Source organism: Emys orbicularis, chromosome 5, assembly GCF_028017835.1.
Source record: "Emys orbicularis isolate rEmyOrb1 chromosome 5, rEmyOrb1.hap1, whole genome shotgun sequence".
Taxonomy (NCBI): Eukaryota; Metazoa; Chordata; order Testudines; family Emydidae; genus Emys; species Emys orbicularis.
In genome coordinates this window covers 102,839,555-102,867,046 of record NC_088687.1, presented here as the reverse complement: position 1 = coordinate 102,867,046, position 27,492 = coordinate 102,839,555, and the positions used below count along the sequence as shown (strand labels likewise).

General features: G+C 43.7%; 1 protein-coding gene across 1 annotated transcript in view; it reads left to right on the top strand.

The window, feature by feature from the left end:
• Positions 1–11,529: 11,529 nt before the first annotated feature.
• C5H4orf19 (chromosome 5 C4orf19 homolog) overlaps positions 11,530–27,492 on the top strand; it is a 34,949-nt gene continuing 18,986 nt past the window's right edge. The window contains exons 1-2 of the mRNA XM_065404571.1: positions 11,530–11,596; positions 12,820–12,877. Of these exons, the coding sequence (XP_065260643.1) occupies positions 11,530–11,596; positions 12,820–12,877 (125 nt within the window). The remainder of the gene's footprint in view (positions 11,597–12,819; positions 12,878–27,492) is intronic.

Below are 27,492 nucleotides of genomic sequence, written 5' to 3'. Positions count from 1 at the left end.
TTTGATAACCACACGTGATCCTAAACCATGAGTTGGGGAATTAAAATTCAGTACACTTGTTCAAACAATGTAAATCCAGTATTGCTTACTGTCCTGTTTATCTGAAATACCAATGTAAGATGCTCTGGCATCAGGGAGAAAGGGTTAAACATTGTTTTGTTTCACTGAGTAAAGCAAACACTACTCCCCTTTGATCCTTAGGGTGAGGGAGTCTATTTTCTTGTGAAGAGTACTGGTTGGCTTCATGTAACCTTATACAACAAAAGAGCCCTGCATGGTGCATAAATTCCTTAGGGACTAAATTCCAAACAAAGCAATAGCACAGCAAAGGTGGAGTAATAGTTGCACAGCCTGCACAGAGAAAGCAGAATAACTTGAACAATGGATGCTTTGCATTTGATCACAGATACAATTTTAAAAAACCAAACCAAACCAACCCCAGGAAGATAAACATGGAAACTACTGATCACAATGATTAAAAGGTTCCTTCTGCTGCTTCACAAAACTGCACCTAGTGTTTATGCCAAAGCAGGCTTACCATATTTCATTTAGATTTTAACCATGTGACTTTGAGAGAATGTATTTTCAGGAACAAAATGAAAAAGGAAACACAATAGGGGTGTCTATGGCATAAGTACTCGGAACAGCCAATGATGGGACATGGAGTTTAGGCTAATCATTTGTATTAAAAATTCTAGGTTAATTTGTAATGTGAAAATTGCTTTCTGCCTGGACCCATGACGACTATGTGGCTTCCACTCAGTCTCATAAAAGTGCACTCAACCTTCATAGACATGGTAAGCATTACTTTATAGGGCATGCATCAAATCATATGTCGTTGTATCTTATGGCATATCAGAGCAGGGCCGCCGAGAGCGGGTTCGGGCCCTGGTGAAAAAAAATTTTCGGGCCCCCCAGCAAGGGCTGACCGGCTAAACAGGGCCGACGAGAGGGGAGGGGGGAAAGCCGGGCCCCCTTCTGGACTGCCAGGCCCCGGTAATTTGTACCGGCTTCCCCCCCCTTCTCGTCAGCCCTGTATAAGAGCATAGCAGTACCTAAATGCATTCAGAAGCACACGGGTTTTCTGTCCTTCAGAACAATACAAAAGAGCAGGATATGGAAATATGCCTTTGTTTTATTGACCAGACAAATAGAGAAAGTTTCCTAAAACCACTAAGAGGAGGACATCGCTAAGCAAGTGATAAATGGAGAAAGAGTACTTCATTTTAGAAGGCAGCCGTGGTTTGTGGGAATGACAAACATACACAGTTGAAATTGTAAGTTATGTGAACACGCTCCAAATGTGATGGAAGGAATAATTTTAAATCATGTTGGGCAAGTCCAAGAATTGAAAAAAAATTATTATTAAAGTTTAAGTATAAACTGAGATTGGTTACCACTTCTGGTTGATACCATGAAGAGCAAGAGTATCACTGATCTGCAGGTTCATTTGAATGTCCATCAGTTTTTCTATGTTCTCTTTCGTTACACATAAAGTCTCGAACACTACTATGTTTTCTAATGCTAGTCCTTAGAGTATTAGGCAAATGATCTTATGAATGAATTCTTTAAAAATCCCTTCTGTTTAACAGAAACTGATCCCATATATTGTGGTTTAGGCAAAATTCAGAATGGAACAACTTAATTACCTGACATCTAGTAATGGATATGCTTGCCAAAAACTGTGACTCATATCGTCTCTTCTCTTTGGGGGTTTTTCTTCTCCATTTCTAGTCGATGTATATAAATTCGCTCCTGGCAAGAAAAATTATTGTACCTGCTAATCTTTAATGCCAAACTTTGTCAGCAAATGAAAACAATTCACAGTAAATAAAAAGGCACCTTAGGGTTTAATTCATTAACACAAAATGTAGCTTCTGTATTTGCTAGCTAAAATCTGCATTCTCTCAATGCAACATAAGGAGGATACGGATTTCACTGTCAGGTGAAATTGTAATGCTCCGTAGTGTGTGTAAACTCTTAGGCCACAGCCTAGATTCCTACATCAAACAAGCAAGGACATGAGGATAACAATACCCTGTCAATCCTAGAGCAGAACAGAAATGAATGAGAGAGTTTTACAGGACCTATTTTGTAATTAAGAATGAGCAAATTTATCCACATCAAATATAATAGAACTAAAGTTAACAGACACCAGAGAACTCCTCTTCTTCACAAACTGACAACCAGATGCAAGTTCAAGGGCAAAAGTCTATCAAAACACTACATGGCATCACTCTGAGAAGAAAGTCTCCATAAACCTATTTACTCCACAGCATCTGATGTGCCTTACCCCTAAGGGCACAGAGCTATGTAAGTAGTTAAGAGTTCCCAGGTTTTCCTCAAACCCCAGGGGTAGTATCAAAAACCCAGTCCACTAGCTATGTAAGTAGTTAAGAGTTCCCAGGTTTTCCTCAAACCCCAGGGGTAGTATCAAAAACCCAGTCCATGACATGATCGGATTCTGGAGAACTCAGGCCCTTAGGGGTAGGGGGTGGGATGGGGGGAGAGGGAAGGGAGCGGGGAAGGCAAAGTAACTCTTTTGGTTGCATAGGAAACCTTCCAAATATGGACTGAGTGCAAACCCACACCAACTCAACGTAGAATTCGTAGCATGATTCTGCTGCAGACAGTCTGAAATGGCAGCTCTGAAAAAGATGTATGTGACTGTCAACTGCCTAACTGGTATAATTTGACTGGTAACACTGAAATCTCATTATGGGATTTTAAGAGCTTTATTCTCCAACAATTCAGGTGCGGAACTGTGAGCCTGATTTGCATAACTGCAAATACATACACAAAACAAATAATTGCATGCAAAAATAGCCTAAAAATAGGGACGGAACAATGGTGGTTCTGAAAGTGCTCTGTATTAATATTTTCCCTACTAACCGCTGCTGAATTTCAGAATGACATTACTAAGGACCCAATCCTGCATGCGGTTCTGCTAACAGGCACCTGTAGGCCCATGCGGCGTGCCACCAACTTAACTGATGCCCCACATAGGGTGCATGGTTCGAGCAAGCAGAACCCTGTGCAGGATCAACGCCTGCAAATGAAGTAATATATAATGGTGGTAATGCCCTCAATCTTTGTACAAACATTCTTCTGTCACTAGTAAGGAATGCGTACATGACAAACTTTATAGTCCGGGCCCCATATTTTGCCCATTTCATGGAATGAGTTTGACCTGCTGATTATACGGTCCTGCCTCTCTCAGAGTAATCTTCCTATCACAATCACACACACAATATTTTTTGTGGGATATCTGGAAACAAAAAGTTAATATCCTTTAAAAGATAAAAGTATCTGCATTTTTAAATTCAAATTCTATCATTATATGAACATATCTACCCCGTCTGTCAATGGTCGGTAGAGACATTTTAATGCAGTTTTCATTCAGCCAGGAGTACATATATCAGAGACAACAATATCTTTACTAGATACGTGCAGTATTATGGAAATGCCTGAGGCATTTGATAAGTTTCCAGGTTCATGACGATTCAAAGGGGGGGTTCGGACAAGTGTAAGGTGAAGAAAAGGTTTTAGGTGATGATATAAATATCCTGGTCCCTTAGAAAATATACTGTACAACTGCATATTTGAGTTTTTCTGTTTTTGTTTTATTTAAAAGGCCAGTAATTCACATAGGCCACAATCCAACGAAGCATATGCTTTATTTTAAGTAGGCTAGTATTCCCATTCACTTCAATGGGCTAAGCATATACTTAAGTGCTTTGCTGGGTCAGGGCTTAATCTGATCTTTTTTTTTTTTTTTTAAAGAGTATGGAGGGGGGAGAGCTGGGAACCCTACTACATTGCTATGGTCAAAGAACCTGGGGTTCATACTATTGTAAATATTTTGCAATATAAACATGAGAAAGAGGCAGCTCCCAAAATGTTATTGATTCTCTGAGTCAAAAACATTTGCTTTGTTATTGTAGGATCAGGACATTTGAGAAATTAAATATTTAGAGGAATCTGAGTGCACACCCTTAGTGGTACATCCTGGAGTACACCCTAATCAGTAAGAGGATCTTTATTCTCCTCTTGTAGGTTTTGGATTTAGTAGACATTCTTCTGATATGCCATTATGTCTTCTGCATTCAGGCGCAATAAGCATGTCATCGGATTATTTTTCTCTCTGTGCTATCCTATCACATATTCTAATGATGATGATGTATGGTCATACCTATACAGACTGACAGGACAGGTTCTGAACTGTGTTTCCTTCCAGCCTGATCTTCGTTCTGTAGTGACAACTGAAAGCCTCCCTGTTTTCACTTTGAAGTTCAGAAAATGAAACCTCATAAAGAAGAGATTTTAACTAACCAGGGGTACAGCAGTGACTCACTCAAGTTAAAATCAATTAATCCAATCCAAAAAAGAACAGAGAGTCAGAGAGAGAGCGCGCAAATGGGAAAAGACAGACAACCGGATGTAGAGAAAGAAAACAGCAGAACAGGATAAGATCTTTGGGAGAAGATAGCAGGGAACTGAGGAAAAAAAGAGAGACAGGAAACCTGAGAGCCAATGCAGAGCCAATAGAGATAGTACTGACCTCAGTGGGTCCCATTTGAGCTGGTTGCAGGCCCCCAGTTCACTCCAACAGAGGGACAAACCCAGTATTCCTATAAATATGGGGAAACCTCTGGGCCCCCTCCAGTAGTTTTTTCAGAACAGAATCCCTTTCAGTCACATTCACTGCTTCCAGGTTTATTGCAGTCTTTTTTCACTGCAAGTGGCTCACAGTCGAAGTGTCTTTGTGCTCCTGGCAATGTCTCTAGCAGCATTAATTAATCAGAGGTATTTAAAATATCCAGGGCAAGATGATTTTCAGGATACCAGGACAGTCAGAACATGATGGCAAGAGCAACATTCCCTAACTGACCTCAATCCTGCCTTTAAATTCATGTTCCCAAAAAACTCAGCTGTACATTTAGAATGGTATCCATAGCCATCCTTCCTATACTCAGGACTCCTCTCCCTTAAATTAAAATACACAATTCTACATAATGTAAAGGGCTGCCTATATGCAGATATCCATCAAACCCCTTTGAACACCTCAGCCCAAAACCCAAATTAAAAAGAAGTGTGTGCACCAAACAGGTAGACGAACAGCAGAAGGTAGAGCCACCAGCTACCAAATCTGCACACATAAGACTCTAGGCATGCAATAACCTTGTGATACTAAAATTACATGTGCAAAAAATGGAAGGTGCAATTTTGGGCACATACATTTAGATGCTCCTTTAGAAAATCTGGCCTTCATGTTTTATTAAATCTAGAACTGCTGAGCCCATGTTTTGTTTCAAAAATTCTCCAGTTGGACTAGAGATTCTGTGCTATAATTCGTCTTTTAAAAGTTCTGTTAGCCACACTCCCAGCATTACCCACAAAAGTAGATAAAACCACTGTAGACTATTGCCTCTGCATGGAGCTTATAAGCAAAGTTTGTGCAAGCGGCAACGTGGTCCAGTAGAGTGACAGTTGGGTTGAAGAGGCCCAAATAGAGCTTTGACTTCACAGCAGTATAAAGTCATGCTATGCTGCCATGTAGTGCTGGTGAAGTTATGGCACGGAGGACTAATTAAATAGCAGTATTGCTGATAGACTTGGTCCGGAATTTTTTGATAAAAGTGGTCTTTTTCCCTGGAAAGGTTTCTCAGGTCTACAGGGAAAAAGAAAGACAGACCTCTCACCCCAGAATAGCAATTGGATACTCCCCTGGGATGTGAGAGACTCAAGTTCCTGCTCTGAATCAGGGACTTGAACCACCTTAGCACCAGGCTACAGGTTATTCTGGGGTCTCTCTCTAAATTGCAAAAGTTCTAGTTTTTGTTCCAATGCAGAATGAAACCAAATGTCAGAACATCAAAACTTTTTCATGAAACAGAATTCATGTTGGCCAGCCAGCACTAATTGCTAAGAACCAGTCTGTCCTATAGAGTTCAGAGTGGTAGCTGTGTTAGTCGGTATCAGCAAAAACAACAAGGAGTCTTTGTGGCACCTTAGAGACTAACAAATTTATTTATGCCCAGATAAATTTGTTAGTCTCTAAGGTGCCACAAGGACTCCTCGTTGTTTCTGTCCTATAGAGTTTTTCCTCACCGTTTTTACCCCTAGAGAAATTAAAAAGAAAACACCCTTCCTAGTCTTCTCACCCTCTATAGTACTCTGAGCAGTGTCCTTCGTCACACTGGACATTTATAAAACTGGCACAGGTAAGGCAAAAAATTACTCTAAAATGGTCAAAGAAGAGGAAACAAAAACAAACCTCATCCCAAATTGAGAAAATGATTCCACCTTCAGCAGGTTTGTAGGCTTTGGTCAAGCCTAAAGTGGGAGTCTGAGGTACTATGCAAGCAAAACTTCCCTCTCTCTCTATTCTGGCTCAGAAGGTGGCTTAACATGCAGTTCTGCTTACAGATCAAAAACAAACAAAACCTTGAATAACTGTCAACTCTGAGAGTTCATTCCAGGCATTGAAAATCAAGCTGTGTTGTTTTCAGCTCATTCAGCACCAGCAGTAATAACTATTTTGTAGGCTAAATTCTGCCCTTATTACATCTTTCCAATCCTCATCAAATCTCCTAGGGGTTGCAAAAATGTAAATAAAGGCAGAATTAGTTGATGATGCAAGAATCAGAAATCCAGCTCTTTCTCATGTTGCTGTATTGACTACACTGCTGACAGTAAGGAGAGCATAGGAATTGCCATCAGACCAGTGTCTCTGACGGTGGCCAGCACCTGGTGCATCAGAGGAAGCAGTAAGAAAACTGTAATATAATAATCAGCTTGTAAGAAGGTGGCATGATTGTCTGTTGACCAGCCCATTACTACTGTCATCCCACCATATTTCAGTAATGCCTACTTTATCAAGATACCTTTTTATTGTCAGGCATTCTAGTTCACCTATTTTTGAATGTAAGCTTCTCACACTTATTTCTAGCCAGTTCTAGTTTTAATTTTTGGCTGTGTGCCTATTTTAATTTAACTCTTTAATCTGATACCCTGTTATTTTTCTGGAATGTACTTCTCTGATCTCAACCTGCCCTTCATACAGTTCAGCTGTCATTTCTGTGCTATCCTTTACTAGATACAGAGACACCTTTGTTCTACGGCCATCCCTAACAGATGGCTTTGTCTGACCGGAGTGCTTCTCAGTACCTGTTGGCTTTCTTCAGCATTTAAGTAATCCATCAAAATTATCTCCATATTTTGTGCAACAGTTTAGTTCCATCCCTTCTGTACTGGCTCTTTCTGATCTGAAAAACTCCATGGAACCAAATAAATTTAAACCCTTCTTCTTCACACCATCTTCTCATCCACACAACCTTGAAGTCTCCCTTGTCTAGCTGTTGCTGCATTTGGAACTAGAAGTATTTTTTGAGACAGCTACCAAGAGTCCCTGGATTTATACCTTGCCCTTAATCATCTAAGGCAGGGTTTCTCAACCCAGGGGTCGGGATCCAAAATTGGGTCGCCAGCATGTTTCAAAGGGTTGTGTGGCAGCTCCTGTGGCTCCTGTCCCACGAGGTGGCTGAGCTCGCCTTCCTGCTGCAGGCACTGCAACCTCTGGGTTCCCAGCACCATTCAGCTTTAGCCCAGCCATCATGATGGCGGGAGTCCGAGTAGGACAAATTTGAGTGTGTGGCACTGTAACCCCATGAGCCAGGTCACAACTCCACTCACATACATTTGGTCCAGTCAAGGGGGCAGGGCCAAACCTGAGTGGCACTGCAACCCCAGGGTTGCAACGCCCGGAGCAGAGAGCCAAGCTCAGCCAGCCCCACAACACAGGAGCTGCAGGGGTGAGTGACAAGCAGGACCCAACCCACTGGGGGGCAGGAACCATGCCAGGGCCTCCACCCCCAGACTATTCACTGGGTCATGACAGGCCATAAACATTTACACCTGGGTCTTGAGCCCAAAACTATTGAGAACTACTGATCTAAAATTAGCTCCCATACTGAGAAAGGCATCAGACAGAGCAAGTACAAGGAAGTCTGAACTGCATGGGAGTTTGGTGCCAAGAACAGTGGGATGCTCAAATAACTGTTACTGGAAGAAAGCTTAGAAAAATGATTAAATAAATAAAAACCTCAGTGTATCCAGTGGAGGTAGAGAACTAGCCACAGATTAGTCAAGGTAGGGACTATGCAGTTCAGTGCCTGAGCCAACTTCCATTGAATTCAATGGAAAGTCCTCTGTTTACTTCAAAGGGAGTTGGATAAGTCCTAGAGTGCATAATGTATTACTATTTGCCTTGTGGCCATATGTATGCACCCAGTGTCCCTCGGCATCTTTAGGACAGAGTTGCTGAACTGGGGGAGGCTTAATTACTTACAGAGACAATGTACAGGGGCACTCTAGGACACGCCTACCTCGGAAAAGGCTGTCTTGATCCTCCAGTTGATTAAGCCAGTGTTATGACTGAAGGACACACAGAGAAATATCAATAGCTGGGTAGGTGGGTGACTATAAGAGACATTAGATGACTTGTCTTCACAGCAAGAGGGTGATAGATCTCACAAGACATGTACTGAAACTTCTAGTGAAATCTATTAGGGAGCAGTCTGTGGTTATGATACAGATTGGTACCAATAATATAAGGGAGTATAAGAGGGAGGTCCTGGAAGCTAAATGTCCATTATTAGGAGACAAAAATAGTTTAAAGATTGTCACTAAAAGCCAAATACACAAGGAACAGAATTGCCATTTTACATCACAACTTTTCTGACTGTAACTCCATGTTAAGTAGCCACATATTTTAAAATAAAACATTAAAACTTAAATATCTCTAGCATGTATTAATTCCCATATGCCTCCCTCCTAGCATACCATATACCAAGTCAAACAAGTTCATTACATGACATTTTTCTAATGTTTTCCTTAAAAAGTCCCTGAAGCATAATAGCAATGGTCCTTTGAATTCCCCAGCCAGGGCTGCAGCTAAGTGTGTTTCCAAAGCTATGGAGCAGATAATCAGACCCGCTTAATGCAAAAATAATTCTGCTTCTACTGAAGTACAGGTAAACTCAAAATCTTAGGAACCTGGGCTTTAGCCCAACCACTGTCTTGGTTTTGTTTATATTTTTACGCTTCTCCTCACAACCCACGCACTTGCCACTTCATTTCTTCACTGCAAGGGGCCTGACATAAAACTCACAAGCTGCATCCTCCAGCAAAATGCTGAATTGGCCTTCAAGGGGTGCTGGTCAAATGAGTAAGCATGTCCTGCTTTTCCCTCCAAGAGAGTCAGTCCATTGTGTATCTGTAATGCATGCAGTCTCCACTACCCTCAGGGATGAGAGTCACCAATCAGCTGCTAATGCTCAGTTTCTAACATGGCAGCCCACTGCACTATTACTATGCCATTAGGCCTCAAACTCTCTCTGGTGTCAAGTCTAGCTATCAGACATGGAAGTTATCAATATAGACAGCTTGTCCTGAATCCTTAATGAAGCTGCCATCAATACATTTGAGTCATTCTACAGCCTATTATATGGCATTCATCTGATCAGGCTATTTTAAACAATGTCATTAGAGACAATTAATTTTAAAAAACTAAAGTTCTAGATTTTACTTCCCATTCTAACCCCATTATTTGTTCAGTAACACTTTCTTCTACCACAAGAGCCTCACACTTGTAGAATATTTAAAATAGACTGAGCAGCATATTGCAATGTAATTCATATTAAGTTGCATCAATGTTAAAATAAAATGAACTCATTTTGCAGCTGGATGTACTTCTACATCTCCTCACCAGTCAAGGACTTTGCCTATTACTCCCATAAGAGTTTGTAAGTGCTCACGATCCTGTTGGCAAGACAGTTTTCTGTACAACGTGGTACAGAAACATACCCATTGATATATGTAGCATGGGAGCATGTATACAGAATCTGATATACCTATTATTTATTATTATTACTGTGAGCAAGCTGACCTAAATTAATACTACGGCAATGGATTAGCTGGTGATGTCAGACACCAACAATGCTGGCCAAACAGGATATGCTGGCACACAAGACTGAGCTGCCAACTCAGCTCAGAGCTGGCTCTGTTTGTGCATTCCAGTGATGTCTTTTAGTGGTACAGAATCCTAGCAATGTGATCAGCCCTGGCTAGAATGACCAACTGTCCATCTTCTGAGCACTCAAGTAATAATTGATAATGCAGTGATATTACAGTGTTATGTAGTATTACAATCAATGACCAGGTGGCTGAAGGGTGTTAAAATGGGTAAGTAGTGGACATGATGTGACTGCTGCTCACTGAATCAAATATGGTTTGCACACTATTAACTTGTCCTTCCGCTCAGCTGTTTGCTGGAACTACCTATTGCCTCTTGTCATATGCTTAGGCTGTAAGCTCTTTGCGAAAGGGACTGCATTTTTAGACATGTATACGATGCTTATCACAGTGGGGCCCTGATACCTGACTGGGGACTCCAGTCACTACCATAGAACAAGTACTTAATAATAGAGGGATAAGTCGCTATGAACCTGGGACAAATGAACTTCAGCAATCATAAGAGATTAAAGTAAACTCAGGAAAGACTTCTGAAGAGGAAGTGAGTGATTTTTTATGCTACTGGTCATATTTGTTTGTCCCATGTGCAAACTAGCTAATGATTGCAAGGGATTTACCCTTTGCCCCACTCTTCCTTTTAATAATCTAAAATGAAAAACATATTTTAACCTTATATGGTAAATAGTGGGGTGAGGAGATGCTCTTTGACTTATTGTTTTGGGTGGTAGAAGAGGGAAATCAGACAGGGCACATTCTTCTCTCTAAACCTGAATAAATATTTAAAATCTGTTTTTAAGGGTGTAATAATGTAAGGGACAGGTTTAGACCTCATTATGTTTTACTGATCAGTGTGATTAATACCCACCATGTGCTTCTGGTAAGAAGTGCCTTAGAAGGCTGTATCCCCTCAAACTTCCTCCATGGATATGGAAAGGAGAGAAACTACACATAAAAACAGAGATGAATGTGTGTGAGAGAGAGAGACAACACAAGAGTATGAGTGTTTGCTAGAGAAACACAGAGACAAAGAGAGAGATGAAGAGGAATAGAAGAATATCTGGGTATTACATAGTGTTACACATAGGGTGACCAGACAGCAAGTGTGAAAAATCGGGACAGGGGGTGGGGGGTAATAGGAGCCTATATAAAAAAAAGCCCCAAATATCGGGACTGTCCCTATAAAATCGGGACATCTGGTCACCCTAGTTACACAGCTCTTTTCAAAGCTGAGGTATCTCAAAGCAGTAACTTGGATACTAGCAGTGCAGTGACTGTAAGCAAACATGTTAGTCATTAAGGGCCTGTCCTGCAAGGCGCTGAGCACCTCCTGCCAGATGCAGAGCACCCACAACTCCCATCAACCTCTGCGAGACCTAAGGGCACTCAGTACCTCACAGAAGGCACTCAGCACCAAGCAGGACCAGGCCCTAAGTACTCAGCAGTAACTCACACACACAGCCTTGGACATTAGAGCCTGTTTTATAGAGAGAAGGAATGCTGGCCAGGATAAGAGAGAAAGCTGGAAAGAGGGAGCAGCATTGCAAGAGCACAGCACTCTCAGGTATGGAGAACAGCCTGTAAGGGGGCCACCTTATAAAGGAAACAAAATAAAATACCTGGCTGGGAAATACCTCCCCTCCTTTCCTGAGAAAAATAGCCAACACACACACACCTCTGACGGTGCTCAGGAGGGTTAGAAAAGTCCCCACTGGAGAGAGAAGGTCTAGCGCTGCACCAAGAGAAAGAAAAGGAGGGATTTTACCTACAAAGTTATGAGATTATGGAGCCAGGAGAACATTCTAGGGAGGAGCCAGTAGGACTTAAAATAACCACGAATGATTATTACTTGTTTTATGGGAAGCTCAGCTAGACAACAGCTAGCATTTACAACCTCAAAAATATGACTTTTGCAGAAACCATCGCTGAAAGTCAACCTTAACTACATCACACTGGTGTCAGGCCACCTGCAAAGCAGCATTAAACAAATACTAACGTGTGCCAGGAAGTGTCTGTCAGTGCTGGGTGGGAACATTTAAACTTTGCTTCCAATGGAAAATCTTTGCCCATTTGTAGCTGCTGGTCAGTGGAGTCTTCAAAAAAGAGGAGAAGGGAAGAACAAGAAGGTGCAAGGGGCAGAACATATCACAGTGACCATATAAAAACATTAATAGACAGAGAAGGGGAAGAGGGTGAGGTTCAGAAAGGGAGCTGGCTCTGATGTACCAATGCCACCAACTCAAAATGTTTACAAGCTGGCAAAGCTGCATTTGATAAAAATTCTTGATATTATTACTGCATATATTGAAACCAATTAGTACATATTTTTGGACTAATACAATACAGACCAAACCCTGCCCTGTTCAGCACGGTGAGTGGGAGGAGGGATGCTAGCAGATACACACTCTGCTCCAGGCATCTTGCCAATCAGGGCAAGTTTCCACTAGTCCGGACTTGGGCTCCATGTGGTGAGGATGCATTTTCTTACTATTCAGAAATGTGACTGCATGCACCCCTAACTAAAGCATGCACCTGACCACAATACATGCTAGACACATCCCTTGGCCAGCAGACCACACTCCCCCAGGGGTGGCCATTGTGAATAAGCCAGAAGTATAACAATTAATTTGTAGCATTTAATATTTGAAGTAATTTGCAAGTAAATTGTAATTATTGTTTGCAATAGCATATTGAGATCCTGGGATGAAAAACACAGTAAGTCTTCTTATTAATTATTATTATTGCAACTATCTTGAATAAACAAATAACACATACATGTACTTTCAGATGTCACCACTCAGCCAGATGTTAAAATCATGATCAGTCAACTCTCATTGGCTATTTGGTAAGTATGCTGTAATTTGGGGGATAATTGATATTTTTATATACTGATGGCTCATTACAAACATGCACTGTGTTTGCTGTCAATTGTTTATTAATGTTACGTTTGATTACTATGTTCCTGTGAATTATTTAAATAATAGATTTGTCATTTCCAGGAAAATTTGGAGGTAAACAATTTAGAAACAATTCTGCTTAAATGTCACCTATTCCATTTTGTATTCTTTTGTTTTCTTGTTACTCTGAATGTTTGTATGACAACAGCAACTTTGTTACTTAAGGGTTCTGCTACTTTTGCTTTATGCCCTTGTTGAAGTAATAGTCCTATCTGTGACAACAAAACAATTCCTGTGTCAAAACTTCTCTGTCATAAGGCGCTACCAAATTCATGGTCCATTTTGGTCAATTTCATGGTCATAGGCTTTTAAAAATAGTAAAATTCATGACTTCAGGTATTTAAATAGTAAATTTCACAGTATTGCAACTATGGGGGTCCCAACCCAAAAGGGAGTCATGAGGGGGGGTTGCAAGGCTATTGTAGGGGGGGACGAGGTATTGCCACCTTCACTTCTGCACTGCTACTGGTGATGGCGCTGCCTTCAGAGCTGGGCTCCCAGCCAGAAGCCACAGAGCTTCCTGCAGCCAGGGAAGGTTCCCGGAGGGGGGGGGGTCTCATCTGGCCCCGGGGAGCAGCCCCTACAGAGGAAGATGAAGTCCCATCTCCCCAACCTGGCCTGCACTAGCAGCTGGAGCCCTGCGCACAGTAGGAACCCCCAGCCCTGTTCCTCCCTCACACTAGCCAGATTTCATGGGATCAGATTTCACGGTCTGTGACACATTTTTCACAGCCATGAATTTAGTAGGGCCCTAGTCATAGAGGATTAATAGTTTTGAGTAGAATAAGCTTCAAAAAATGCATGAAATGGTAATGGAGCTGGGCCTATACATTTTGAAACAACAAACAAGAATTAGTGAGGAAGGCACCAATTCTCATGCATGGTAGTCTCCAGCCCCATTCAATACTCACCTTGCCAAAAACCACTTCTACCCTGGGCAATCCACACTGAGTTTAAATAAAATCAGTTCCCTGACTTCTCCTCTCAAAGTCACCTTCTAAATTCTGACAGCCCAAACAATATGTTCTGAATGGCACATAAGATTCTATCATAACTCCTCTCAGTTCACCCCAGTACAGCCATTTGTGTGCACAGAAATGATAGTATCTTTATTATTCTTTATTTAATAGCACCCACAAGTGTGTCAGTTTATTCACAGAAAACACATAAGAGACAGGCCTCCTGTCCTTAAGAACATACAGTCTCCATGATGGATTTGACAGACAGGCGAGAATACAACATGCACCAGAAAGAGGAAGGGGCAATGAAGGATGTGAGTTAGAGATTGGATTGCGTGGTTTAGGTTTAGCCACACAGGTTGTTCCTTTTCTTTTCAATTTAAAATGCAGCGACGATACATAAGTTGGTCTGTAGAAGGGATTTGACTGAGATGTGCCCGGAAACAGAGATAGATAGGCATAAGCTTTCGTGGGCTAAAACCCACTTCATCAGATGCATCAGTAAGCAGTATATACAGTGAAACCCCGCTATAACGCGATGATTGGGGTCCAAAAAATTCGATCGCGATAAATGCGGGGTCGCGGTATAGCGGGGTTACGAAAATTTTACCATTTAAAGCCGGTCAGTTTCAAGCCGGTCAATTTCTCTTGGGCAGCGAGCAGGGGAGATGTGCAAGGGGCAGAGGAAGAGTGAGGAGCACCTGGGGAGGAGAATGGCTCTTCACGCCAAAAGGAGAAGCAGGGGTAGGGGGGGAAGAGGCAGTGGGGAAGGCACGTTCCTTTTTTTTGTTTTTCTTCAGCGGCGCTCCGGCTGCTTTTTTTGTTTGTTTGTTTTGTGCTTCGGCGGCGCTCTGGCCGCCTTTTTTTTTTTTTTTTTTTTTTTTTGCGCGCTTGGGGCGGTGGGAGCCACCTTATGATTGCGTTATATCCGAATTCGCATTATCGCGGGGCGCGTTATAGCAGGGTTTCCCTGTATATATGAAAAAATGGGAGTTGCCTTACCAAGTGGGGGGTCAGTGCTAACAAGGCCAATTCAATTAAGGTGGAAGTGGCCTATTCTCAACAGTTGATTACTTTTGTAGTGCTAACGAGGCCAAATTAATTCCAGTTCTGCAGTTTCTCATTGAAGATTGTTTTTGAAGTTTTTTTGTTGAAGAATTGCCACTTTTAAGTCTGCTTTCAGAGTAGCAGCCGTGTTAGTCTGTATCCGCAAAAAGAACAGGAGTACTTGTGGCACCTTAGAGACTAACAAATTTATTAGAGCATAAGCTTTCGTGGGCTACAACCCACTTCTTCGGAGGCATAACACTTTTAAGTCTGTTATTGAGTGTCCAGGGAGACTGAAGTGCTTTCCTACTGGCTTACAGACAGCCCCCCAAACCTGATGCAAATACTCACCAGCAACTACACACCACACAATAAAAACACTAACCCAGGAACCAATCCCTGCAACAAACCCCATTGCCAACTCTGTCCGCATATCCATTCAAGGGACACCATCATAGGACCTAACCACATCAGCCACACCATCAGGGGCTCATTCACCTGCACATCTACCAATGTGATATATGCCATCATGTGCCAGCAATGCCCCTCTGCCATGTACACTGGCCAAACCGGACAGTCTCTACGAAAAAGAATAAATGGACACAAATCAGACATCAAGAATTGTAACATTCAAAAACCAGTAGGAGAGCACTTAAATTTCCCTGGACATTCAATAACAGACTTACAAGTGGCAATTCTTCAACAAAAAAACGTCAAAAACAGACTTCAATGAGAAACTGCAGAACTGGAATTAATTTGCAAACTGGACACCATCAAATTAGGCCTGAAGAAAGACTGGGAGTGGATGGGTCACTACAAAAAGTAATTTTCCCTCTGCTGATACTCACATCTTCTTGTCAATTGTAGGGAACAGGCCACATCCACCTTGATTGCACTGTCCTCGTTAGCACTACAAAAGTAATCAACTGTTGAGAATAGGCCACTTCCACCTTAATTGAACTGCCTCATTAGCACTGACCCCCCACTTCGTAAGGCAACTCCCATATTCTCATATACATACTGTTTACTGTATTTTTCACTCCATGCATCTGATGAAGTGGGTTTTAGCCCACGAAAGCTTAGGCCCAAATAAATGTGTTAGTCTCTAAGGTGTCACAAGGACTCCTCATTGTTTTTGCTGATACAGACTAATACGGCTACCACTCTGAAAAGATATAGATGGGAATTTTTCAACTAAATGTGTTTTTGTCAGCAAGTGCAACAGGCAAGGACCCAATTCATCAATATCAAAAGGTGTCTCAGATCCAGAATGCAATTTCTGGTCAAAACAAGAGAGAGACCGAGACCCACCTCAGAATAGTCAATAGGGCACATTGCAGGTGAGTGCCCTGAACATTGGGCTACAGAGTCAGTCTCTCTCTCTCTGGTCTAGTGAATATTTAATTATTTATACAAAGTGGAACAGCTCCAACAGGAGAGCCTGAAAGGGAGATTGACTCTATACACTGTGCCTGATTCAGAGCAGGGACTTAAACCTGGGTCTCCCCCATCCCCCTGAATGCCCTGACCACTCGGCTTGTTTGTTTGTTTTTTTTGTTTTTTGTTTTTGCAAAAATGTTCTCAAAGGTCTAGCTTTTGTTCCAATGTGAAACAAAACCAATCGTTGAAGCGTCAACATTTTTCATGAAACAGAATTCTTGTTTTTCAGCCAGCCTTAGCTGTAGGCTTGACAAATAGATTTTGGAAGAACTTTTAAGCATAGCTGAGATGGCTTGGGAAACTCTAAAAGAGACCACGTCACAGAGGTAGGCAGACGGGCACACACACCCAAAAACCCCATAAAAAAAATCTGTTAATTGAGAGTTAATGTTGCTCAAATGCATTGCCTACTAATGAGTTCTTTTTAAAACCAGGAATCACTAGTTAAGACAACATTTACATACACACCAACCTCAAATATGCTTTACCACTCAAACATCGTAATTAGAGCTGGTTGAATAATGAAAACCTATTTTCATATACACACACACACCATTTCTGAAGTGGTTTGGATTTTGAAATGTTCTAACTGGATTTTTTTCTTTTGTTTTCTTTTATAAATTTTTAGGGGTTTTTAATTTTCAATTTTTTAAAAGAAAACTTTTTGAAAATGAAATGGTTGTTGAGACATTTTGTTTACCAGAGTCCCATGAAAAAATGTTTTTAAATGATTACAAGAGGCATCTTTTTTTTTTAAGATGAAAAATTTCAATGTCAATTTATTTGCAAACATTTTTAAAAGCCCATTTTTAACCAGTAAAGTAGCTGTTCAAAAGTTTCAACCAGCTTTAATCATAATGCCCAAACACACATTGTCTGCTCAACTCCATAACCTCCCTCTCATTTTCACCATAGAACCACCAGCACTGCACACACAGAATCAATCATAGACAATTAGGGTTAGAAGGGAACTCAGGAGGTCATCTAGTCCCACCCCCTGCTCAAAGTCCTCGTAACAGCTAGAACACTCATCATAGTTAAAGACGAATGACCACAAAACACGTGCAGTGGTGAAGTTTGTACACCACTACCTCGAAATAACGCGACCTGATATAACACGAGTTCGGATATAACACGGTAAAGCAGTGCTCCGGGGGGCTGGGGGGGGGGGGGCGGGGGGGCTGTGCACTCCGGTGGATCAAAGCAAGTTCAATATAATGCGGTTTCACCTATAACGCAGTAAGATTTTTTTGGCTCCCGAGGACAGCGTTATGTCGAGGTAGAGGTGTATATGAAAAAATATAAGGTCAGACTTGAGGTTGGGTTGGAGCAAGCACAGGGTGGGAGTTGCTGCAAAATCAGGCTTGAGAACCCGAGCTTGCACTCATGTAAACCCCATCTCAGTAGCGCAACTGTGGAGGAAGAAGGCATATGGATTAGTGACCAGGCTCCCTGCTAGGCAGCTTGTCTTCCTGCCTTCCCATAGTCAGGAATAGGGGAGATACATGTGAGGAGGAGGACAGATGATGAGTTAGGGAGCCAGGCCAGGCAAGAGGGGAGAAAAGTAGCAGCTGGTGGATCCAGGCAACGCTGGAAGTGTTTCCATGCAAAGTAAATTAAATTATAGCAAATTAGGGAAATTAATATTTTGGGGCCTGATTGTGACCCCTGGCAATGCTCCTATGCAGGGCACCAAGGTGGCATTTCAAGGGCAGCAGCATGGTGGGGAAGAGACATTGCCACTGCAGGCAGAGCTTTGGTCGCTCTGACATGGAGGAGAAAGTGGATTGCACCAGGAGAAAGATTACTGCAGCACTTACTTTCCTTACAGAGCAGTAGGGGAAGCAGGGACTAAACTGTAACCTTCTGAGTCACAATATGGTCCCTATTCTACTGTTGGTACAGCGCAGCTACATGCTTCCTCCTACTGGGGATGGATTGTGAGATGCCAATCCAACCCTTTATGTTTAAACATAAAGTATGAAAATGACTTCTCAAGTTACATTATGAGAAAGGGTGTGGGTGTGCAGAAAGGGGGGGGGGGAATTTGTGGTGATAATGGTTGTTTGGCTACAGGGAGCCAAAGAAACATGAGACAGGTCAGGACCAAAATTCAATAAGGGATTATTTTAAAGTCTGTCTTCTGACCAAGCTAGTAATTGCTTTACTAAAAAAAAAAAAAAAAAAAGATAATTACATGGAAAATTAATTTTCCATTGATGAGCTATTGTGGTTAATTTCAAGACTAAATTCAGTTATTAAAATAGGAAGTAGAGGGATTTCAGGCCTGTTTTAAGTACAAATCTTAATGCAAATTTAACTATGGATTTGCTACTGATGCCTCCATACCAAATTACGCCAATGCAGGCATAGTTTGGGTTAGAAACCAAAAGGAAGTTACCAAAGAATTTTGTGTCTCATTTTAAACTTCAACATTCTACATAGTTTTAATTTCTGTTACAGTTTGCATGTTTAACTTTAAGCACATTAGTTGTCCAAATGACAGAGACTGCTTAAGTCTTTGCTGGAGTGGGGTTCTAAATAACTTGTGTCTCTCTTATTTTTCTTCTTCTATTTCCCTTATTTTCATAGCATTTTCTCTCTCCTTTTACTAGCTGGTGTTTCTCTGCCTTATGTTTAATAATCTCCCACCTTTCTATTCCTGTGTTTGTTCTCTCTTCTTCCCAGCTCCACCTGCAGTTCCATAATCTTTCCATTCCTCTCTCACCTATTTGTCATTGATTTTTCTCATTTTCCTTATCGCTCATTCCATTGTCTCCACCCATCACTAATCCTCTGCTCCCTACCACACACAGCCCTGCTACTCTCTCAGACCTCATACATATGCACCCGCATGCATATCCACAAGGTAACCTTTGAAATCCTTAAATGAGATTCTGATACCTACACAGCACAGAATACAAACCAGAGTTCGTATCATGAAAAGCCCACTAGGTGTTTACAGCTGCTTGCATACTTCATGAGGATATTAACGCCCAAAATCTATTGTTTCCTCTCTTCCCTTCCCCCATCCATCTCCCCCACATAATCTATTCTCATCCCACACTTGCCTCTGAAAATGTCAGGTGTTTTTGGGGTGCCTGCATGAGGCCTAAGACAGTGATAGAAACTAAGTGAAACATGGCTGGGTTTATCTTGGCAGCGAGGTGCAGGCTGCTGGACTTCCATTGACGTAGCCCTAAGTAGGGAGGGTTTGTGTGTTTTGTAGGAGGAACGGGAACCATTCAGGGTATGCAAATTGGTGCTTCTAATCACTAGCAGGCAGGAGTTTGGGGTAGTGGAGACACAGTCGGCTGATGCAGCAGGAAGCAAAAGCCAGCAGGGTTTTGCATTGGCTGACTCCATATGCATTAGCCTGCCCAGAGAGGCACTGCAGTGCATTAGAGAGAGGGGGAAAACTGGCCCAGCAGCCCATTGAAGTGACCAATATATTAAATGCCTGGTTACTTGGTAGCCCACTGGTTTAGTTTGGAAGAAACATGCAAAAGTTCAGATCTCATGCCAAACTCTTTGGCATAGAAATGAGGCTGGATTATCTTGCAAAAACATTTTCAGTCAGATTTCCAGTTCTTACTGGTCTAGGCTGAGTCAAAAATACCATTTACATTTCTTCTCTCCTGGCATTTCTGTTTCCATTCCTGGCCAGAACCAGGAAATGGACAGAAACAGTATATTAACACAACTAAAAAAGGATCAGCCTTTTAAAACCACAATAAAGTTTTTAATTCACTTCAATCATTGTTTTGGAAGAGGGTGCCAGATGGTTTTTGTTTCATTGGAATAGTTTGCCCTTCCCTATTCATGACGCTTCTCGCTTGTATTTTTTGTTTATCCATATTACATATCACAGTTTAAACACACAATACAACCTATGTTATTACACAATACAAAGTCAGAAGTATTATGTTTCTTACTTCTATTTAATCAGACAGGGGGAGTTATTAGGTATCCTCTGCCTTGCATTTCACATTTCATTTACAGAAGTTACAATTTCAGAAGTTAGGGTACATTCCTCTCCCCCTTCTTAATTACACTTTTCAAGAAAGGTTTCATTCCATTCTCTTCACCTTGTATGGACAGATTGCAGAATGCTACTAGTAAACATATAAAAAGGGAAATTTTCCACTTTTCTTGTGTCTGTTTATTAAAGGCAATATCGTTCCTTCAGTTCCAGCGGGATTCAAGCCTTGTCACTATTCCCTCAATCACCATGACTACATGGTGGCACTTCTCTGACTGTGTAAAATGGCAGTGTTCCCAAAATTTTCTCTTAGGGAAAAAAAAAATCAGTCTTCCTAGATCTCTTCCCTAATGTTAACTTTTCCTCTTTCTGTCATCAACTGACTCATCCATTTCGATCTCTTGTCAAAATTCAGAGCTACAAACAACCTCCATTCCTGAGGTGTTTGTGGGCATGGCTACACTTGCGAGTTAGAGTGCATTAAAGCAGGCCCGGGCGCCCTAACTCATGACGCATCCACACTGGCAAGGCACGTAGAGCGCCCGGACTCCACGGCTAGAGCAGTCCTGGTAATCCACCTCGGCGAGTGGAATAACATTTAATGCGCCCTCGCTGGAGCACTGCAGCACCAGTGTGGACGCCCTGGTCTATTAATGCGCTCTGATCGGCCTCCAGAAGTGTCCCACAATGCCTGTTCTAGCCACTCTGGTCATCACTTTGAACTCTACTGCCCTGCCCTCAGGTGACCAACTGTCAGACCCGCCCTTTAAATTCTCTGGGAATTTTGAAAAGCCCCTTCCTGTTTGCTCAGCAAGGCGTGGAGTTCTCTCAGCACATCTTTCCAGGTGACCATGCCTCCACGCACCAGGCAGTCCCCAGTATGGAGCAATGGCGAGGTGCTGGATCTCATCAGTGTTTGGGGGGAGGAAGCTGTCCAGTCCCAGCTGCGCTCCAGCCGTAGGAATTACGATACCTTCGGGCAGATATCAAGGGACATGATGGAAAGGGGCCATGACCGGGATGCAGTGCAGTGCAGGGTTAAAGTGAAGGAGTGCGGAGTGCCTACCGCAAAGCCCATGAGGCAAACCGCCACTCCGGTGGTGCCCCTGTGACCTGCTGTTTCTACAAAGAGCTGGACGCGATACTTGGGGGCAACCCCACCTCCACTCCGAGAACCACCATGGACACTTCAGAGCCCAGTTCAACAAGGCAGGAGGAAGAAAGCGGGAGCAAGGGTGCTGGGGGACGGGGGCTGAGCCAGAGGATGGCCCGGCATCCCTAGATGCATGCAGCCAGGAGCTGTTCTCAAGCCGGGTGGAAGGTAGCCAGTCGCAGCGGCCGGTGCTTGGGGAAGGACAAACACCAGAGGAGGTTCCCGGTAAGCGGCTTTTATTTTGGGAAGGAAGTTATTCGGTGTGGGCTCTTGGGGCGAGGAGGGTTAGGGCTGCATGCATGCCTAGATGCAGAATAGGGTGTTGATGTGCTCTCTCACATCGCGGTAATTGGACTCAGTGATCTCTTTAAAGATCTCATCCAGAAGTTGGGCAATGCGCTTGCACAGGCTTCTTGGGAGAGCCACTGTGGTCCTTGTCGCAGTCAGGCTAACATGTCCACGCCACTGTGCCATGAGGGGCAGGGAGACAATTGCTGCACACAGGCAAGCTGCATATGGGCCAGGGTGGAAGCCGCATTATAGTAGAAGACTCTCCCTGGCTTCCCAGGTCACCCTCAGCAGCGAGATATCTTCCAGGATGAACTCCTGTGGAAAATGTGAGGACAGTGTTCAGTATAGGGGCCCCCTGCAGCTATAGGCTCTCCCCAAGACACAGAAATCCAGAGGACAGTACAGCCATGAAACAATCAATCCCCCTTGACCCTGTGCTTACTCACCATTTTGGGGCTCCCATGGGTTATGTGCGCTCGCTTTGGGACGGGCAAATTATGCTATTGTGTAGACTGTGCTTGCCCTTAAGTATGGGGGAATCATTGCGCTGTCTGGTGTGAAGAATGCTGCCTCTGTTAAGTGTTGCATTTTGCCTTTACAGATGGAACCTTGAGATCCCAGCCGTCCGTGATATCACTGGCCGAAAGACTCCAAAGAATTAGGAAGAGGCCAAGTAGAAGCAAAGAAGACAGGCTGTATGAAGTAATGCAGCAGTCCCTTAATGAGAATCTAAAAGTGCAGGAGTAGAGGGAGAGTGAACGGAGCATCCGCCAGCAGAATGAGGAGCACCGGCAACAAAGCACGGAGCGGCTGATAAGCATCCTGGAGCGCCAAGCAGACTCGATCCAGGCGCTCGTAGCCATGCAGGCAAAACACTGCCACACCCCGCCCCCACAGCCCTTGTCCCAAAACTCTTTCCCTTCTGCCCCCATGTCACCTCCAACCCACTTCCCCCAACATCCGGGTTCTTATTGCCACCAGCTGCCTCCAACATCTATAGCTTCACCACCCAGCCCTGAAAACTACAACCCTTACCCACTGTACTCAACCCCCATCACCATGCATTATAACCATCCTAAAGTGCAGCACTCATTGCACAGCACTCCAGACAGGAAGGCTGAGTATAATAACAGGACATACGCAAATCTGTGATTGTACCGTTCCCCTCCCCACCCCCTTGCCTTTTCTGTTTCCCAGGCAGTTGTGTTTCTTTTCAATAAATGAATTTTCTTTTCAATAAATAGATTTTTTGGCTTTGAAAACATTCTTTATTATTGGATAAAGTAAAAGATACCTTAGCCCAGGAAAGCAACAGGCACTGCAAGTCAGCGTAGCAAACACCACTGCACTTCACTCCTATGCAGGGCACCAGACATTACTGGTGGCTTTCAGCCTCAAATTGCTCCCTCAAGGCATCCCTAATCCTTGAAGCCCTGCGCTGGGCCCCTCTAATAGCCCTGCTCTCTGGCTATTCAAATTCAGCCTCCAGGTGTTGAACCTCCGAGTTCCATGCCAGAGTGAATCTTTCACCCTTCCCTTCACAAATGTTATGGAGGTACAGCACACGGATATAACCGCGGGGATGCTGTCATCAGCCAGGTCCAGCTTCCCATACAGAGAGCACCAGCAGCCCTTTAAATGGCCAAAAGCACACTCAACAGTCATTCTGCACTGGCTAAGCCTGTTGTTGAACCGCTCCTTGCTGCTGTCAAGGCTCCCTATGTAGGGTTTCATGAGCCATGGCATTAAAGGGTAAGCGGGGTCTCCAAGGATCACAATTGGCCATTTCGACTTCCCCTATGGTGATCTTCTGGTCTGGGAAAAAAAGTCCCAGCTTGCAGCTTCCTGAACAGGCCAGTGTTCCGAAAGATGTGTGCATCATGCACCTTTCCAGGCCAGCTTGCGTTAATGTCAATGAAACACCCACGGTGATCCACAAGCGCCTGGAGAACCATAGAGAAATACCCCTTCCAATTAATGTACTCGGAGGCTAGGTGGGCTGGTGCCAGAATTGGAATATGCATCCCATCTATCGTCCCTCTGCAGTTAGGGAAACCCATTTGTGCAAAGCCAGCCACAATGTCATGCACGTTACCCAGAGTCACGGTTCTTCTGAGCAGGATGCGATTAATGGCCCTGCACACTTGCATCAACATGATTCCAACTGTCGACTTTCCCACTCCAAACTGGTTAGCGACTGATCGGTAGCGGTCTGGAGTTGCCAGCTTCCAGACTGCAATAGCCATCTGCTTCTCCACCGTCAGGGCAGCAGGGTCGGGGCGAGCTCATCACACAGTCCCATGAAAGTGGCTTTTCTCATCTGAAAGTTCTGCAGCCACTGCTCGTCATCCCAGACTTGCATGACGATGTGATTCCACCACTCAGTGCTTGTTTCCCAAGCCCCAAAGTGGCGTTCCACGGTGGTGAGCATGTCCATGAATGCCACAAGCAATCTCGTGTTGTATGCGTTACTCGAGTCGATATCATCATCGGAGTCCTCACTATCAGTTTGGATCTTAAGGAGTAACTCGACTGCCAAACGTGACGTGCTGGCGAGACTCATCAGCATATTCCTCAGCAGTTCGGGATCCATTCCTGCAGACCGAAAGGGAAGATAAGAGCGTGCAGTACAAAAAACGTTGAAAGATGGCGCCAAATGTGGACGGAAGCACAGAGATTGCCGGGATGCAAACCAATGCATCACGGGGCGTTGAGACAGGACCCAGAATGCCCCGCACCCCCTACTCCCTTCCCACAAGCCACAGCGCCAGAATGGGAAGAGGTACTCTGTGGGATAGCTGCCCATAATGCACCGCTCCCAATGCGGCTGCAAGTGCCGCAAATGTGGCCACGCCAGTGCGCTTGCAGCTGTCAGTGTGGACAGACTGCAGTACTTTCCCTACTGCGCTCTCCGAAGGCTGATTTAACTCAAAGCGCTTTACATTTGCAAGTGTAGCCATGCCCTGTAACTCTCAAATGTTCATATCTCTGATAAAACGTTATGGTTGTTCTTTCAAAAGTTTACAACTGAACATTAACTTAATACAGCTTTAAAACTTTACTATGCAGAAGAAAAATGCTGCTTTTAACCATCTTCATTTAAATGAAAGAAGCACAGAAACAGTTTCCTTATCTTGTCACTTTTTTTTTTATTAAACTTTCCGTCTTTTTTTAAAGCGGGTTATGTTTAACACAGTAGTGTACTGTATTTGCTTTTTGTGTGAGTCTCTCTCTCTCTGTGCTGCCTGACTGTGAACTTCCCGTTCCAAATGAGGTATGTGGTTGACTAGTCAGTTCGTAACTCTGAGGTTCTACTGTATAAAGGAAATACAATAGCTGGGGTGATTCTTCTATTAGCAACTCCATTTCTATTGACAAGAAAGGAGTTTCTCTCCTTTTGGCTACAAAAAAAAATTAGAAGTGTCCTAACACTGCAGTGGGACTAGCAGCAGGTGGCATTTGAGCAAAAGAGCCCAATTCTCATTTCATTTCCTCTGGTGACAATAACTCTATTGAAGTCGTGGAGTTACTTCAGATTTACAAATTGAAAATCTGGCCCTTTATCTCTCAGATGAGCAGGAGCCAGATTAGTAACACCACAGACCGAAACAGATTCAAATCTGGCTTTTCTTTTTTAATACAAAAGCAGAAATGGTTTTCTAGTTTACCCCCTTGCATACATACTCACACACACATTGTGAACTACAGAACAGCGATACTACTACTGAGCACTTACGTAGTCCCTTATAGTTTTTTCCAAAGCACTATAAAAAGGATTAATTAATCCTCATAACACCTCTGAGGTAGGCATTATCCCCAGTTTTCAAATTAGGACAGGGAAGGTGAAGGTCAACATTTTCAAGTGAGTGATTAACGTTGGGCTCCTAAATTTATGTAATGCAAGTAAAAGTGGCTTGTTTTCCAGAAGAACTGAAATGTAACCACCTAGCAGTAGGCAGCCAGTGTCAGAATCAGCAGGGGGCTGGCTAGAGTAGAAACAGGCATAGGACGAAGCAAGAATGGAAGCAAGGGCTGGCTGGAGCAGGAGCACAGGCAAACTATCAGAACTACTAGGCTGTGGGAGTACTCCCGACCAGGTACTGAAGTTGAGCAGACTAGAGAGACTGCTTCCCTTAGGAGTCTATGTACCTGCCTTAGGATCACCCAGGTGGGTTCTTGCCTGTGGACTGGCTGAACCTAGGTAAATGGCATGGAGTCTAAAAGATAATTGCCTCCTATGACTCGTCACATGCTCTGGCTCAGGGACTCATCAGGTTTAAGCAGGCTCAGGCGTAACTCAGGGATGACTCATCACACTCAGGTTTTAAAATGTTGGTTTAGGTGACTTGCCCAAGATTACACAGCAAGTTTGTTGGCAGAGCAGGGGTCAGAACTCAGGACTGCCATACTTTCCATCCACTATGCTCTAGTGGGTCTCGAAGTAAATGAATATCTCCCATCAGTCCTAGGCTTTGCAAGCAACGGGGGGAAATTATTGGTTAAATATTAGACATGGTTGGAGGATAAATATTTTCACAAAACATTTAAAATGAAACACAAAATGCTTAGCATACAGCGCAGTCAACCTGTGGAACTCCTTACCAGAGGATGTTGTGAAGGCCAAGACTAGAACGGGGTTCAAAAACGAACTAGATAAGTTCATGGAGGATAGGTCCATCAATGGCTATTAGCCGGGGCTGGACAGGGATGGTGTCCCTAGCCTGTTTGCCAGAAGCTGGGAATGGGCGACAGGGGATGGATCACTTGATGATTACCTGTTCTGTTCATTCTCTCTGAAGCTCCTGGCATTGGCCACTGTCGGAAGACAGGATACTGGACCAGATGGACCATTGGTCTGACTCACTATGGCCGTTCTTATGTTCTAAAATGTTTTGGGTTTTTGACAAAAAGAACCCCCTTCTCACTACCTTTTTTCCCTCACTGATGAAGGGTGTGTGACGGGGCAAGACTCACTGGCGAGGCGCCTCCTGCTGGTTGTCCAGGGAATTAGCTCATTTCCAGCTCCGGAGCGCCCTCTGCTGGATGATGTCTCACCTGCCACTAGACCCGTGTCCTTCCCAGACCCCGGTGCCCTTTGCCCAGGGGTTCTGCCCACCACAGTACCCCCTCTGTCTGAGTCTCCCCTCCCAGGGGAACCCCCTATCCCCACCTTGCCTCAGTGGCTACTGCCAGTCATCGTCTAGCCCCTGCTCCCTGGGGCAGATTGCAGTTTGTAAACCACTCATCATTGGCAAGGGGGGTTGGACCAGCTGCCTATATCTGGGCTTCCCCTCTGCAGCCCTAGTACCCCTTTGTGGGCCCTTAGCTTGGCCTGCAGCCTGGGGCTTTGCTAGGCTGGAGCTCCCCAGCTCCCTCTGCCCTTCCCCAGCACTGCTCCACCCTAGGTACCCTCCTCAGCTTCCCAGACAGCCAGGTCCTTCTCTCTCTAGGGAGCTAGAGAGAGTATGTGTCTTCAGTCTCTGGCCCTCAGCCTTCTTATAGGGCCAGCTGTGGTCTGATTGGGGCGTGGCCCCACCTGTGGCTGCTTCTCCCAATCAGCCTAGCATTTCTCCTGCTGCAGCCCTCTCCCAGGGCTGTTTTAAGCCCTTCAGGGCAGGAGCGGGGTGACCA